The sequence below is a fragment of the Phalaenopsis equestris genome, unplaced genomic scaffold, assembly GCF_001263595.1.
Source record: "Phalaenopsis equestris unplaced genomic scaffold, ASM126359v1 Scaffold000258, whole genome shotgun sequence".
Taxonomy (NCBI): domain Eukaryota; kingdom Viridiplantae; phylum Streptophyta; class Magnoliopsida; order Asparagales; family Orchidaceae; genus Phalaenopsis; species Phalaenopsis equestris.
This window is the reverse complement of record NW_018164700.1, coordinates 1,703,645-1,718,854: the sequence shown is the minus strand read 5'-3', so window position 1 is coordinate 1,718,854 and position 15,210 is coordinate 1,703,645. Positions and strand designations below refer to the sequence as shown.

The window sequence follows — 15,210 nt, the reverse complement described above, 5'->3', positions numbered from 1 at the left end:
TTGAGATGTTATGATTTTAACTTAGATATAAATATAAATAATATATTATTATATAAATAATTTATGTAATTTATTATTATATAAATAATTATATAATTTTTTTTTATTTAGAGTTAAAACGAGCCAAACACGAGCGAACAAAGAACTGTTCGAACAAAGAATGAACACGAGAGAATAAAGAGCTGCTCGTTTTCAGCTCGATTATAATTCGAGCTTTAAAAACTTATTCGTGTTCGGCTCCTTTGCTCGTTTACTTAACGAACGAGCCAAACACAAGCTATTTAACGAGCCGAACACGTGCTGTTCGCGAAAAACGAGCTTTTTGACAGCCCTAGTACGAGCCAAACACAAGCTACTTAACGAGCCGAACACGTGCTGTTCGCGAACAACGAGCTTTTTGACAGCCCTAGTTTTGACAGCCCTAGTAGTAGATGTACATAGTGGTAAAAATTTGCTATTTGCAAAACAACATTTACATGATTTTTTGAAATACTGAATTATTGCATGTGTGCCATGATCCAACCATTACCGAGAACTTGATAAAAATAAAAAGGAGAAATTATAAGTACATGCGTTATATCTTATATCAATAAAGTGTGGTATTTATAGACTTTTATAAGAAAGGTCGCAAGGATTGTAATTCAATGGTTATTATAAGACTAATCAAATTGTAGCAATTTTTAATACATATGCTCGGAGTTTTTTTTGGTTTCCTAAGATTTCAATTCACATGCAGAGAATTTTAGGAGTCATACGGGAGTCACACAAATTGATTAAAAAATTTAGCATAAATATATACTTTCTGGATCAATTCGAATATAAACAAATATGCAAAAATATTTTGCAGCAACCATGACATGATGACATTGAACATGCACAAAACATGCTGTAGAGTGGATACCAAACATTTCTATAATTGTATTATCTGCACCAAAAAATTTCTCCAAAAAGCTTCTTCTCCAATTCCAAATCCACCCCCTCTGAGGTCAACGTTTACTTCTCTTTTGCTAAGGTTAGGCTATCAACCCACACGCTCAAAAAGCACCTTTGTAATGTGGTCGTCGAGTGCGGCGGGAGGACACCAAGCCAAGTAGTAAATGCTCTTGATGACAGCCAGAAAAGTTTGCTTTGTTGGGCCGCTGAGGCCATCGGGACTCTCAGGCTGTAGCACACATTTTATCAGTTGTTGCATGTCTGATTCTAGATGGCTGTCGTCTGCAATTCTTATCTTGTTGCCCTGCGCCCACCAAGAGTGGATTTCTTATGAGTTATCTTTAGATTTGGAAATGAAAAAAAGGCTGTCCATCAAAAAGTGAGAAATGCATTCATGTTTTGAGGATGAAGCATGAAGCATGCCGCATCCCCACCACAAAGCTAATTAACAGTGGTTTTTTAATAGATTTGATGAAATAAGTTGAGAATGACATGAGCAGGATATTTAGTTCCAAAAATATGTATTAAGTATTTGTTCATCAACGCATGGAATCAACTAGTTTATTGAGCTAGCACGACGGACTAGTTAAACCATTCCGATTGAGAACTTGACAAAAGGGCAAAATAGGGGAAACTTGCTCGCGATGTCGAATAGTAAAAAAGAGACAAAGGGCTATTTAGACAATCCGTCCAAAAAAGAAACATATGCCACTATGGTTATGGTGAATTGAATTTCAAGTTCTCTTACTGGTCACTACACCAACTAGGCTGACAAAGCGTTACTGAGGAGGATAAGCAAGAAAAATCACAAGAGAAACATTCCCATAATTTACTATTGAAGCCATTTTGTCTGGTCACTATTTCTTTTACCTGCGACCTACCTTAACAAGCTCCCATTGCCAGCAATCTTCCCCCCAAACTCCCTCTAGTCCCCCCACAGTTAAGGGAGGGATCAAAATTTCTAATTATAAAGAATATTTGCTTATTTAAACAGCATGAAAATCTTAAATAAAAGTTATCGCAAGATCCTAAATAGATTACTATATTGTAAAATAATAAATAGAGTCCTTTACAAAATCCTAACTAAAATCTACCATAAATATTTATAATTAAGGCTTCGTTTGAGAAGACGTTCAGACTCCATTCGGTTGTTGTAAAAGCCTGACACAGATTTATTTTTGTTCGGTAAAAGAGCGTCCCCCAACGGCTCTCAAATTTCCCAATTCCTCTTGAAATTACTTCACCGGAACATGATGTTTTGTTGATTTAGAAATCAGATGACAAGACCAGTTTTGCCATCGACTTTTAAAGAAGCGAAGCTCCATCAAATGAGGCTTATGTCCACAAAATCCATAAATAGTGGTTCATCATCAATAATTGAAAGTTGCACTTTTCTTTTTACTACATAATAATCTAAACCCTAAAGAATGTTTGTTATATGTTTGAAATATATATTAACAAATACAAAGAATATATAATTCTTGATCGAATCAAACAAAAGAAATATAATTATGGTATATGTTCAATCATCCTGCATATTTTAAGATGCATTTAAATCAGTAGAAGCCTCCTCCAAATACCTCTAAGAGAATATAAAACGATTCCATCTCTATCATTATAGATAGAAGAGAAGTAGCTCAGTGGTCACCCTTAGAACCTATTATTGGTTGCAGATTCTAATTTTATTGGAGGTTGTGCACTGAAGAAGGCGTGATCACACGCCTGCACAAAAAATTCAATAAGAATTCTTTTGATGTGGAGACCACTCTCCAATCCCCAATCTTTTGTAAATGGATGAAAGCCAAATCTCTCTCACCCAATGCGATTCAAAAGCTGCAATATTAATTGATGCACCAAATGGGATCACATTGGGTTTCTGTGGTTTCTGTGACTGGAAGAACTCCTCAAACCCTTTTTTTTTTTTTTCAAACCGGCTAATTGCGGGCGAGCATTTCTACGAAATCTTAATTTGCACGTAAAGTTACGCTTAAACATTGAGGCATCTTTTGATATAATGGTTGTAGTTTTGTCAGAAACTCTATAAAGTTAAGGGCGCTCGCATGGGAGCACTTCTAGAAAGGGTGAACTTCTGGGAAGTCATACTAATGGGGCAAAATCATGAAGCAATCAGGCCAAAATGTATCTCGATGCGTGAGAATTTGGGTTGTTACATGCATCAATTTTTTTTTTTTTTTTTGATAAAAATACTTAAAATTAGTTGTTAGAAGTTAACAATCTAATTCTAATTATTATAATGGTTTTTCTATGAAGACTGCTAATTTGGTCAGTACAAAAGCTTTCAAAATTAATACTCATCATCTAGGTTTGTTCTACTACCAGTGTATATAGACATCCCAATAGCCCAACCTAGAAAATATTATGTCCAGTGGTAAACCAAATGTGTGGTCAATGGCGTGGATAACACCTCATCGCCGAACAAACGGTGTGATGCGATCCACGCAGTCGCTTTCACGTCTGAACTACAAACGTAATATTCTTCTCACTAACGACGCCATAACCTACTGTTTCGAGCAATAATTGGCGCTTAAAATGCTTAATCACAAAGGAAAAAAAAAAAAAGAGAGGAGCAGCTAGCTCTTCATAATAATTATTTTTTAAGATAAAATTATAACACTAAATGATCAAGACCATGATGTCAGAACGAATGATGAAAGAGCTTATTAACTGCGTAAATCAAAAAGTTAAGATGCTGATGAACAAAGCAAAAGATTAGGCGAAATTGATGGATCAGCACGCATAATCACCAAAAGAAAGTGTTGTTAGCAAGGAATCAAATTAATTTGAATTCATCACCTAAGATGTCTAGTGTTGGCTATGTAGCGTCCACCATCAACTTCGCTTTTGCTCACTAGTTCTAATTTAGCATGTGTTAGGCTCGAATGGGATATGTCTCCCCATTCGCTTTAATTTTAAGTCATCGTTCTTATCCTTCAATGAATATTACTCCGGCACGGAAGCAGAAGTTTGTCACCAAGATTTACATGCATACCACTCAAATCTTGTGTATTTACATATCTAACTATTATGTCATCTTAAATTCTTAATTATAATTTCACGTTTTAAAGTTAAAAAAGTTATGTTTTTAATGTGCTATGAGAGATATAGATGGTATAAATATAAAATGTGAAGTTTTATGTGTTGAAGATGCAAATATTGAGTGGTACCTCATGAACGGGCAAGCGCCCGCAAATTGAAATGGTGAGCCGGACGAGTTTGTCGTACTCTAGCCGGGCAGCTCCACCCTCCGGTTCGGTCCGACCAGCACAAAGCTCGATCGACCGAACTAATAATAAGGCAGTCTCACCTCTGCTCTCTCCCTCTTCCAATTTCACCAGCCACTCCTCCCACTGGCAAAATTAAAAGAAGTTAGGATGATGACAAACGGGCTGGGCTAACCACAAGCAAGTAGAATAACGGATGTACTTACAGCTCGTCGGAGATGGTGGCGGAATGTTTGGGCCGGCACCCTCAGCAACAAAGGCCTGTCGAGCAGCATCAGAATGTGGCCCACCAACTCTTCCGCCGTCTGCTTCGACCGGCATTGATGGTCCGGGTCGGGTCGGGTCGAGCAATGCTCCACCTTATTGGTGGCGGAGGAATCATTATAGGAGACGACGACGGCCTGAGCCAGCGCGGCAGTTCCGGCCCAACAGAGGCGCTCGGCTGAACGGTCCGGTTCAAATTTAGATGCGGAGGCCAAGAAGTAGGCCCTCAACACGTTCTTCTGCCGCATCCCATACTCTTTCCGCACGCACGCCTCAAACCACCTGTCAAAAATGATGATATTCTCAATTATGAAAAAGATTTGCTTAGGCCCATGAGCCAGAAAAATAAAAAATTTACTGAATTGGTATGACACAGTACTGAGCAGTGACACCATGCAAAAAAAAGTCCATTGGGACCGTATTAGTTTTTTTTATTGTCTAAATCTTGTGAATTTTCTTTAATTAATGTTGAACATTATAAATATTTATGCGGAACGGAAATTTATTAGTTGATCACGCCCAAAAAATAGAATTTAGTAAGTAGAGAATGAATCAATTCTCCACCAAAAGAGGTCTATTTCGAAGTTACATTGTGAAATGTCCATATTGTCATTGAAATACTCTATTACCGGCCGGTCATCACCATCACGATTATTATTACAATGGTTCCATTGGATCTTTGTTTCAGTTGCATGTAGGCCGACAAGTAATTTAGCGTCTTCTTATTTGGTTGGTCTGCTTGGTTTGATCGGCTGGATAATTGGCTCCAAACCCATTGATGGCCCTTTTGTACTCGCTGGAGTTGATTGTTATGATCTATGGTTACTGGCATTCCTTTTTTTGTTGCACTAGATAATTATGGTGTACTGTAAAGACTTTATATCCTTATCTAATCGGGAGGTTAAGAATTAAACAAAGAATAAGCGAATATTTTTACATTGCCCAATCTTTTATTCTGTTCTCATCTCTCTCTTCAATCATACACAAAAAAGAAGAGGGAAAAAAAAATGCCGAGAGTAATCACTTGCACTTGATAATAAAATGAAATGACATAACCTTTGCAAGCTGAGCCACTCGAGCTTATGGATGGCCTGACATTGGTTGAAATCAGCCTTGGCAAGCTCCAAATACACCGCGTTGTTCACGTACAACATCCTGCCAATTCCGATCCACTACATGAATGTCATGTATTAATCAAATAATCTAAAGAAATTATTTTATAATAATAATAATAATAATAATAACCTACTCCAAGAATATGAAGCCAAAGTGTTAAATAAATAAATAAATTTGCATACATACATACCACATAATTCTTACGCATTATATATCTAACACCCGAAATTTGATATTTACATTTATAGTATCTTAATATTAAAATTCTATGAATGGAAAAAGTATACTTGACTTTTAAAAGTTATGTAAAAAATTTGAGTTTAATGTATGTAAGTGTGGATGTTCGGGTGTTAGATACATAAAATTATAAGAATTTGTAGTATTTATGTAAATGCCCCTGAAACAAATAAGTGAAATAAGACTCATAGACAAGACCTGTAGAGCGACTTTCCAATCCAAACGTCATCATCGCCCCCATACTGCTCTATGTACCACCTGCTCTCTACACGAGGCAAACTTGCGTAGAAAGGGAAATCCAAAGCATATGCCACCTACACTTCACCATTAATTTAACATAATTACACATTAGTTAAAATAAAATAGAAAAATTTGATCGAAGTAAATCCAATAAAACAGAGACTTGTAAAAATCCAATTTTTTTTTCTCCTCATAGAAATAAATTTATAAATTACATATGTGTACCTCGCCAGGCAAATCTTTGGAAATAACCCATTTGTCGAGGAGGAGGTTGGAAGCCTGCTTCTCCCTTAGGAATTGGTAGGAGAAGTTTTTGGCTTGGTTGAGTATCTCCTCGCCGGAGAAGATGAGCTGAGACGCCCTGTTTAGGTTGTACATTCCGGTCACCGCCTGAGTCGACTGCCCGATGAAGCCGAAGAACTTGTCGTCCCTCTTGAAATTACGGAACACATCTGCACGTTTAATTTTTTAATTACCCCAATAATTATTATATTGTCAAATATTAGTACTGTAATGAGAATGTTCATTTAACAATCTATTGTATAATTTATAGGAATCGTGTGGAACTAATTGATTTTGGGCCTAACAGCCAACTATCAATCGAGTTAATCAAATTTTTTGTGCATAATTAAAGTCTAATTATCTGATTAAAAACAGTTTAGGGTACGAAATTAATATGGATTAGTTGTACTTACTGCTTAAAAATTATATACCTTTCCGACAGCAAGAATATTACGTGTGGTAATTAAAGACTAGTGTTTCAACTGGTTTGGATTGAGACAAATATTTTAATCAGGAGATGCCGAGCATCTTATGATCTTAAGCCAACATGCATGAATCAGCTAGATAAATCATTACATGGGAAGCTTCAAAACCTCCACAAGGTTTTGAAAAATATTTGAGTGGTTTTAATATGATTTAAATGATATATTAGCAATATAATAATAGTATTTTGAAAAGCATGAGACATCTCAAATTTAAAGAGAAAACGTGAGAAATTAGCAATATAATAATAGTATTTTGAAAAGCATGAGGCATCTTAATTTTAAAGAAAAAAAACGTGAGAAGGGAGAGCAAAGAGAGCATGGCCGACTTGAAATGATCTTCTATATAAATAAGATTATAAAGTCTATCATCTTCAATTGGGGAAGATTGTTGACAATATTTGTCTACAACAATCAAGTGATGGTGATGTAACTATAACGGTTGGGTAATGATTATATGGTGATCAAGGTTGAATGGCGATGATAGGCGATGAGAATTGTTGAAGTCATGAATATGAATGTCAGGTGATGTTTAATGATCTTAAGATTCCCATGCCCTATTAATTTTAGGCCCCGTACCATATCGACAAAAAGACATTATTTATAATTTCTAATTATTATTTTAGTAAATTTGGCCAAAACTTTTAAATGCACAATCATATAGTGCATATTAATTCACTTGATTATAACTTAGTCTTTTAATAAGTTGAATATTTTAATAACATAAAAATTAATATATAATTTTGAACTTGTTGGATTCCTTTTGTTAAGCCATTCACTTGCTATAAGTAGATAGAAAAAGAGGCAATGCGATCATTCAAATAATATTTCAAATTTTTTAAACACGATTCAAGTGCTTAGTATAAACTCAAATTAGAACACTTTTATGTTATTGGATTGTATTATGATTATAATTTTACTAAATTAAAATTCCAATAATCCGAAATCTAACTTTGAAACCTTCTAACCAAAAGTTGTATTGAAAACCAAACTTGATTATATGACTTATGTTTGGTGATATAGTAATCTTCAATTTAATGGGGCTAATTTTTTTTTTTGAGAATTCATAAATGAAATCTCTAATTCATAAATAATATTTTTTCTTAAATTTTAATGGCAGGGCGATGACAAATCTTATGGGACTATTCAGCTACAAGTTTAATGAAATAGGATATAATAAATTCTGCATATAAAAATTTGAAAGAATCCATGGGCATTAAATCCTAAAATTTGGATAAGATATAAATTAAATCTTATTAAATTCTAATATATTATTTGACAGATATTTTTAAAATATAGAATTTAAATAAATCATCAACATTGAAGCAAGCACGTTAACGGCAGGGGAAGAGAGAATGAGAACAAAAGAGAGATAAAAAAAGCCTAATCTTTATCACACCTTTTCATATACAAACAATGGCAAGAGGATAAGTAAAGATCATTATTAGAAGATATTATAAGATTCATTCATATGAGGGAGGAGATCCATTAACAGAATATTTTGAAACTTTATTGATAGATAAGAGAGGGACAATTAATAAAATGATCATAAATTTGATATATTTTACTTCAAAAAAATAAGTAATAGTGATATTTTTTATCTATCCGAAGCAAGATAATTGCACACAAATGATTTGAGGCCGACCAAGAACAGAGGCCACCCTAACCACATAGATAAGGGCAAAACAGAAGGTTGCATATAACACAAACGTATATATCTAGAGTCGAAAAGATAAATGGTATAAATGTCATTTCACAACAATCTAGACCCTCTAGAGACACATAAATATAATTGAGATTGTTGAAATCTAATATCTACTATCCCATTTTAAGACATCCCTCTCTCCCTTATGCTCTATTATTTGGGTGTGATTCACAGAAAAATCTGAGTTTAACAATATAGAATAAGGAGCACCAGAACATACAACACATGACCATAAGAAACAATAAGATTTAATTGTAGGGTGTAATAATGAGATTTAGCTGACAGTCGGCTTAGACTACACAAACAATAGCGAACAAAAATAAAAATTAAATAAATCTAAAAAAGAAGTGACAACTAAGTAGCACTATGATACCCCTAATATAGCTGGCCGGGTTATGTGAGGAGTATTTATTAGGGTAGACTCATTAACTGAATCCACTTATGAATTCATGCATAATATTTAAAAAGAGGAAATCTTAGGGTGAGATTCATTGGAATTATCAGTTAGAAGGTGGCTCTCGTCTCTATTGATTATGACAAGGAAAAATTATATAGATATCACACAATTTAAATGTATTTATATATCTAAAACCTAAAATTTGATATTTATATTTATAATAATTTGGGTGATATAAATTTATATTTCACATTAGAGTGCTATATATGTAAATATATAAGAATTGTGATGTATGTGTGTAATATAATTTTAAAAAAGGATTTACTTACATTTCAATAAATTCTTACATGTTTATATACATAAAAATTAAAATTTGAAATTTACTTGTATAAGAATAAAAAGTTTAATATCACAAAATAAATATGAAAAGTACTAACCTTTTTAGGATGATTTACATATATACCACTCAATTATTTATGTAATTACATAACTAACACCTAAAATTTAGTTTTTAGATACATTCCATCTTATCTTGTGCATGAAAAGGTTCATTTCACTTTTAAAAGTGAAAATAGTGATAATTTTAGGCGATATGAAAGTTTCGAATGACATAAATTAAAAATTAAAGTTTGTGTTGCATATATATATTTATTTATTTATTTATTTATGTGATTAGGGAAATAGATCGGAATATGCGTCGGCGCTGATCTTGAGATCTAATGGCCCGGAAGGGGGAAAGTGTAACAAATGAGAGCCAACTGACAGAATGCCAAGAGGCCCACTTAATCAACTAGATGTAGCCACCCAAGATAAAAATAAAAGATGATCGGATGTAGGTTTGAGCCAGAGAAGGACAAAAAGATGATTGGTTGATCCAAATTCGAACTAATTGAATTAAAATAAGATAGATAAGCATTCAAGCCAACAATAATAAGAAGGACAACCAAAGGTAGTAATCGACTAGAGAAAAGACCCAGTTCCTCAATATCATCAGCCATCTCACGGACGCTCATGAGGTTCTTCATTAAGGATCAAGAATTGATAATACAACAGTTTTGTAATATCCCATAGGCTCTTCTCATTAAGGAGTAAAGTTGTCTTTCGAGACATCCAGCCCATACTAAACCAGTTGTGTCACATTGAAGTTAATCAAACTCAGTCGATTGACATCACCAATGAACCGAACCGGCCTTACTAAGCTGAGACCAAACAAACTAAACCGATCAAGCTAGAGAGTAGAGCAGTGATAAACTTATATGTATAAAAGATCTAAAATATCTTGTATAACCTCATTTAAAGCAAGGACAAAAATATAATGTCACAATATTGCACACTCTTATATGTAAATAGAGAGATCATAGACAAGACGTATTACTATTTATTATTGTTCACTTTTCTCTCTCTTATTTCTTATACTCTATTATATTCTCTGGGTATGATTCAATGACAAAAATATAATCTCATAATAAAAAAAAAATGATAGAGAAGAAATATTACTATTTATTATTATTCATTTTTCTCTCTCTAATTTCTTATACTCTCGGTGTAATTCAATGACAAATAAGGCCTCAACAATAACATAAAGCATCGTACATGTAAATATCAAATTAGATGTAAGATAAATTTATTAATAAAAATTGCATGGTATGTATATAAACTTCTTTAAAAGTTTAAGTTTATCTTTAAATTCGCCTTAATTTTTAGTAAACTATTTGCGCTACTCTCATTCTAAATTCAAATTCCGTCGTTAAACTTAGTCGGCTAACATTGAACAACACTCTGTCGCACGAATCAAAATTTTAACAGAATCTTATGCTGGTTCAGTAGATTTAATCCCATGATTGAGACAAACGCATCAATCACTGAAAGCTGAAATCTTGGCGTGCATGTTACTCACCAGGGGAGACGCTGTATCCATGGAGTCGCAGGAGCCGAAAACCCATGGCCGTGTCATCAATATCACGCACTTCTGAGTTCCTCGCCCAACACATCCCATGTTCGCTCCAATATCTGCCATTAATCTCTCCCAAGTTAAATCTAAGATGAAGATTGCGTGCGCAGAGTAGCCCAAGAAATTAAAGAGAAAAATACTGTACTTGAAGACGTATTCCATGCACTGTCTGATCTCTGCCTCAAAATAACGCGAAATGCCGAGCCTCTGCAGCCTGTCAACCACCCATAGATGCTCGAATATGTCCACTGGGTACACATTTGGCACTTCATGCGCACCCAAATACCACAACAATTTCAAAATTAGGCACGAGTAGTTTCTTCATCTTAATGCCGATCATTTTAAATAAAAAATTCAGTTTTTTTTTACCTCCCCCATGAAACCTTTCTACTACTTTCTTGAGATAACTAAGACAGTTTTCGTTGCCTGTCTGCATGAAAGCATAGGCGGTTGAAGATGGCGAAAACAGAAAGGAGCCATCCGAGCTCTGTAGCCTCAGCAGGCTTTGCCATTCCAAGCCGGGCATGCCTTCCAAGCTATGGAGCAGAGTCGTTGGCACTTTATGCATCAACTCCCTCGGAATCCTGCGCCCATTCATAGAAGAAAACAAAACAAAATCCCCACTTTAATTGCAGATAAGATTTGTTTGTTAGCCAAAGAAAGGGTTATGATTGCTGTCTTATCTTTTTTCGGAATATGTGCACTCACCTCTCCAGCTTTATCTCCCTCTTCGCATACACGTACTGCAACGCAGGGTGGTCATAAGGACAATCCAGACCCAAACCCTTAGCTAGGTCGATTAAGGAAGGCAATGCGACCTCGAATGCTATAGGCATCAGCTCCTCATTCTCTTCAGCAAGCCTCCACATATTCTCTTTCAAGAATAACAATCCTGCAGATAATTCATTAATAAGACATATGCTCTGTTTGATTCGTTGTCGTTTCTTATATGACATCAAATATTGGATTTAGGTTTTTTTTTTCTTTTTTGGAGTTGATTAGTTTCAAACATGCGCAGAAAATGTATAATCCGCCACCATCTCATCCGCAATTTATGTCATCTTTAGATAATAATAATCAACTAAATGATATTTTAATCCCATTTTAATGAGCCTTTGAGACTATACAGCTATCTGCTGATTAAAATATATAAAAATAAACTTAGTTTTGGTTCTTTTTCTTTAGATTGATAAGATTCTATTGAAAAGGAATCAAGAAGCTCCGTGTCGAACCTTTCTGGCATTGATCAAGACAAACGCTCCAGAAGCGAAGCGCGACGGCGCAGGCTAGCGTGCTGATTATTCGGTCATAAGCGGAGAAAAGGACCTGGTTGCCCCAAGAACCGTCCTCGAGCTGGTTGTCGATTATCCACTGCAGACTAGAGGGGAACTGAGGCCCGCCGCCGCCTATGAGGTCCGGCACCATGGCAACCCATGCCGTATCATACGCCGATGAAGTGATTTCTCCATCGCCCATTGAGCTCAGCATTGCTTTCACCTCTTCGATCATTTTCCATATTTCTCGTCCTCTTTCAGAGAGCTAATAATTTCCACAATTAGAAACAAAAAAAAAACCAGTCTTATTCTTGATAGTAATTGATGACTGTTTTAGTACCTCGGGGACTGATTCTTTCCCAGGCTCCGGGATTTTCGTGTCCAATTCGACTTCTTTTAACTTCTTTTCAATTGATTTCGAATTGTATTCTGTAATTATTTAAAAAAAATATACCATTTAGGGTTGTCCTGATTGAAATTCGCAAAAAGAAGCAATTTTGCAGAGGGAACTGAACGGGAACGGCGATTTTGATCAACGAGAAAAAGCAGGACACCTTGAGGGCTTGATTTCAGAATCGCATTTTCTCTCCAAGCAGTAGAGGGGACGGCTACGTCTACTTTTCTTCTCCATCCTGCCGACAATGAAATGAAGACTAAATTATTTTTATTCATTGAGGTTTAAAAGAATGGAAAAAACGGCCGGGAAGAAGAAATAGGGATAGAAACGTGCTGGGGAAAACGGGCTCCGGTGGCAAGGAGTTTCGAGGAACCGCCGGAAAACGGATGGATCTCATTGCCGCCGTTGAGGACATGCCGTTTTTAGCAGAAAGATACAAGGAATGTGCAGACAAGATGATCAAGCTACCGCTTTTATAAGGAGAACAGGGGTGAAGTTTTTTAAGAGAAGTGAGGGCCACGCCCGGGAAGGTGAGAAGTTAGTTAGAGGAAGAGACGGCTTTATGCGGGGTAATAAGAATTCATTATTTTAATTGTAATTTTATTTCCAAGGGGCATTCACATAGCACATAATTCTTATTTATTTACATATCTCACACCCAAAAAATAATATTTGCAAATATGACATCAAATTTTTAATATTACATTAAAAATAATATTATTATCAATCAATTTTTTTCATATATAGATTTAGGGTCGGTTTGGGGTACTTCGTGTGTTTTAGGATAATCTGTTTTTTTCTGAAACGTGGCCCGCAGGCCGGGGTTGACCTGCGGGCCAGGGGTCGACCCGCGGCCTGCGTTTGGTATAAAAACCCAAACACAATTTCAGATAAACTGGTGAAACGCGCGAACCAAACAGTACGACGGCATTTTAAAAATATCACCCGCACTTATAAGCTGCCATAAACATACCTTTAATGTACCGAAATATTATAAATATAAAAAAGCAAGACTGAGGGTGAAATATGTAAATACATAAGCTTTGTGTTCTATTTATGTAAAACTCCTTTTTTTATATTACCGCGTTAAGCCGTCTTCTCCCGAGTAACTTTTTTCTCCCCTGTTCTCCTTATAAACGTGGTAGCTTTGTCATCTTGTCTTTGTTCCCAAGCACCATGCCCTCAACGGCGGCAATGAAACCTATCGGTTTTCCGGCGATTCCTCGAAACTCCTTGCCAACGGAGCCCGCTTTTCCCAGCACTTTTCTATCCCTATTTCTTCTCGCCGGCCGTTTTTTCCATCTTTTAGACCTCTAAGAATGAAAATAAGTTAGTCTTGATTTCATTTTCGGCGGGATGGAGTAGAAAAGCAGACGCAGCCGTCTCCTCTACTGCTTGGAGAGAAAAGGTGGTCTTGAAATCAAGCCCTCAAGGTGTCCTGCTTTTCCTCGTTGATCAAAATCGCCGTTCCCGTTCAGTTCCCTCTTCAAAATCTTCTTTTTGCGAATTTCAATCAGGATAACCCTAAATGATAGATTTTTCTTAAATAATTACGGAATACGGCTCGAAACGAATTGAAAGGAAGTTAAAAGAACTCGTATTGGGCAAGAAATTCCCGGAGCCTGAGAAAAAATCACCCCCAATGTACTAAAACAGTCATCAATTACTCTCAAGAATAAGACTGGTTTTTTCTGTTTCTACGAAATTATTAGCTTTCTGAAAGAGACGAGAAATATGGAAAATGATCAAAAAGGCGAAAGCAATGCTGAGCTCAATGGGCGATGGCTTCATCGGCGTATGATACGGCATGGGTTGCCATGGCGCCGGACCTCAGAGACGGCGGCGGGCCCAAGTTCCCCTCTATTTTGCAGTGGATAGTCGACAACCAGCTCGAGGACGGCTCTTGGGGCAACCAGGTCCTTTTCTCCGCTTATCTACCGAATAATCAGCACGCTTGCCTGCGCCGTCGCGCTTCGCTTCAGGAGCGTTTGTCTTGCTTGATCAATGCCAGAAAGGTTCGACTGGAAGCTTTGCTTGATTCTTTTTAATGTGCTATCAAAGATATCGGTATTATGTATCTAAATATTAAAGTTTAAGAGTGTATTAATATATAAACATTTGGTGAAAAAAAAAATGTTAAAAATTGTAAATTTCTCTGCTTTTAAAATTTAATATATATTTCTTATAGAGTTTACGTAATTTAATAATTTTGTACACATTTGATGTATTTCTTTGCCTAATATTTTAAAAAATTAGATAACTTTGCCTCTGTTCTAACCCATGCACACACGTGCGTACACTCTTTAGGCTCCTAAAGATATTTAATTTTGATAATAATCATTTGTTGAAATTTATATGTGAAGGTTTGTTTGAATCTTTTTTTTTTTTTTTGTTTAAATTTACACATGTAGAAATTTTGTTGAAGAAAAAAAAATCTCTGAAAATTATTTTGATGGAAAACAATTATGATTCCTTCCTCATATTTTCTTTCGTTTTAATAAAATTATAGAAGCTATTTTATTTTAAAGGAATAGAAGAAAAAATAGAATTCATTTTATTTGGATCAAATTAAACAAATTTACTTAATGTGATCCAAAAGATAAAAAATTATTGATGATGTATTAGTTGCACTCTATTTTTACGTAAGACAAATTTTATATTAAAAAAATATGAGAAATTTAAAGTTATAT

At 35.4% G+C, this 15,210-nt stretch overlaps 1 protein-coding gene across 1 annotated transcript; it reads right to left on the bottom strand.

Moving 5' to 3' along the window:
• Window positions 1–782: 782 nt before the first annotated feature.
• Window positions 783–13,083, bottom strand: LOC110024537 (ent-copalyl diphosphate synthase 1, chloroplastic). Its single transcript, XM_020724558.1, has 14 exons — window positions 12,854–13,083; window positions 12,678–12,755; window positions 12,464–12,552; window positions 12,082–12,388; window positions 11,558–11,741; window positions 11,219–11,433; window positions 10,995–11,115; window positions 10,796–10,908; window positions 6,258–6,484; window positions 5,991–6,106; window positions 5,496–5,594; window positions 4,382–4,721; window positions 4,119–4,301; window positions 783–1,237 (listed from the first exon to the last, which is right to left on the bottom strand). Exons 1-14 carry the CDS (start codon window positions 12,933–12,935, stop codon window positions 1,022–1,024), a joined length of 2,370 nt encoding a protein of 789 aa, XP_020580217.1. The 5' UTR covers window positions 12,936–13,083; the 3' UTR covers window positions 783–1,021.
• Window positions 13,084–15,210: the final 2,127 nt, after the last annotated feature.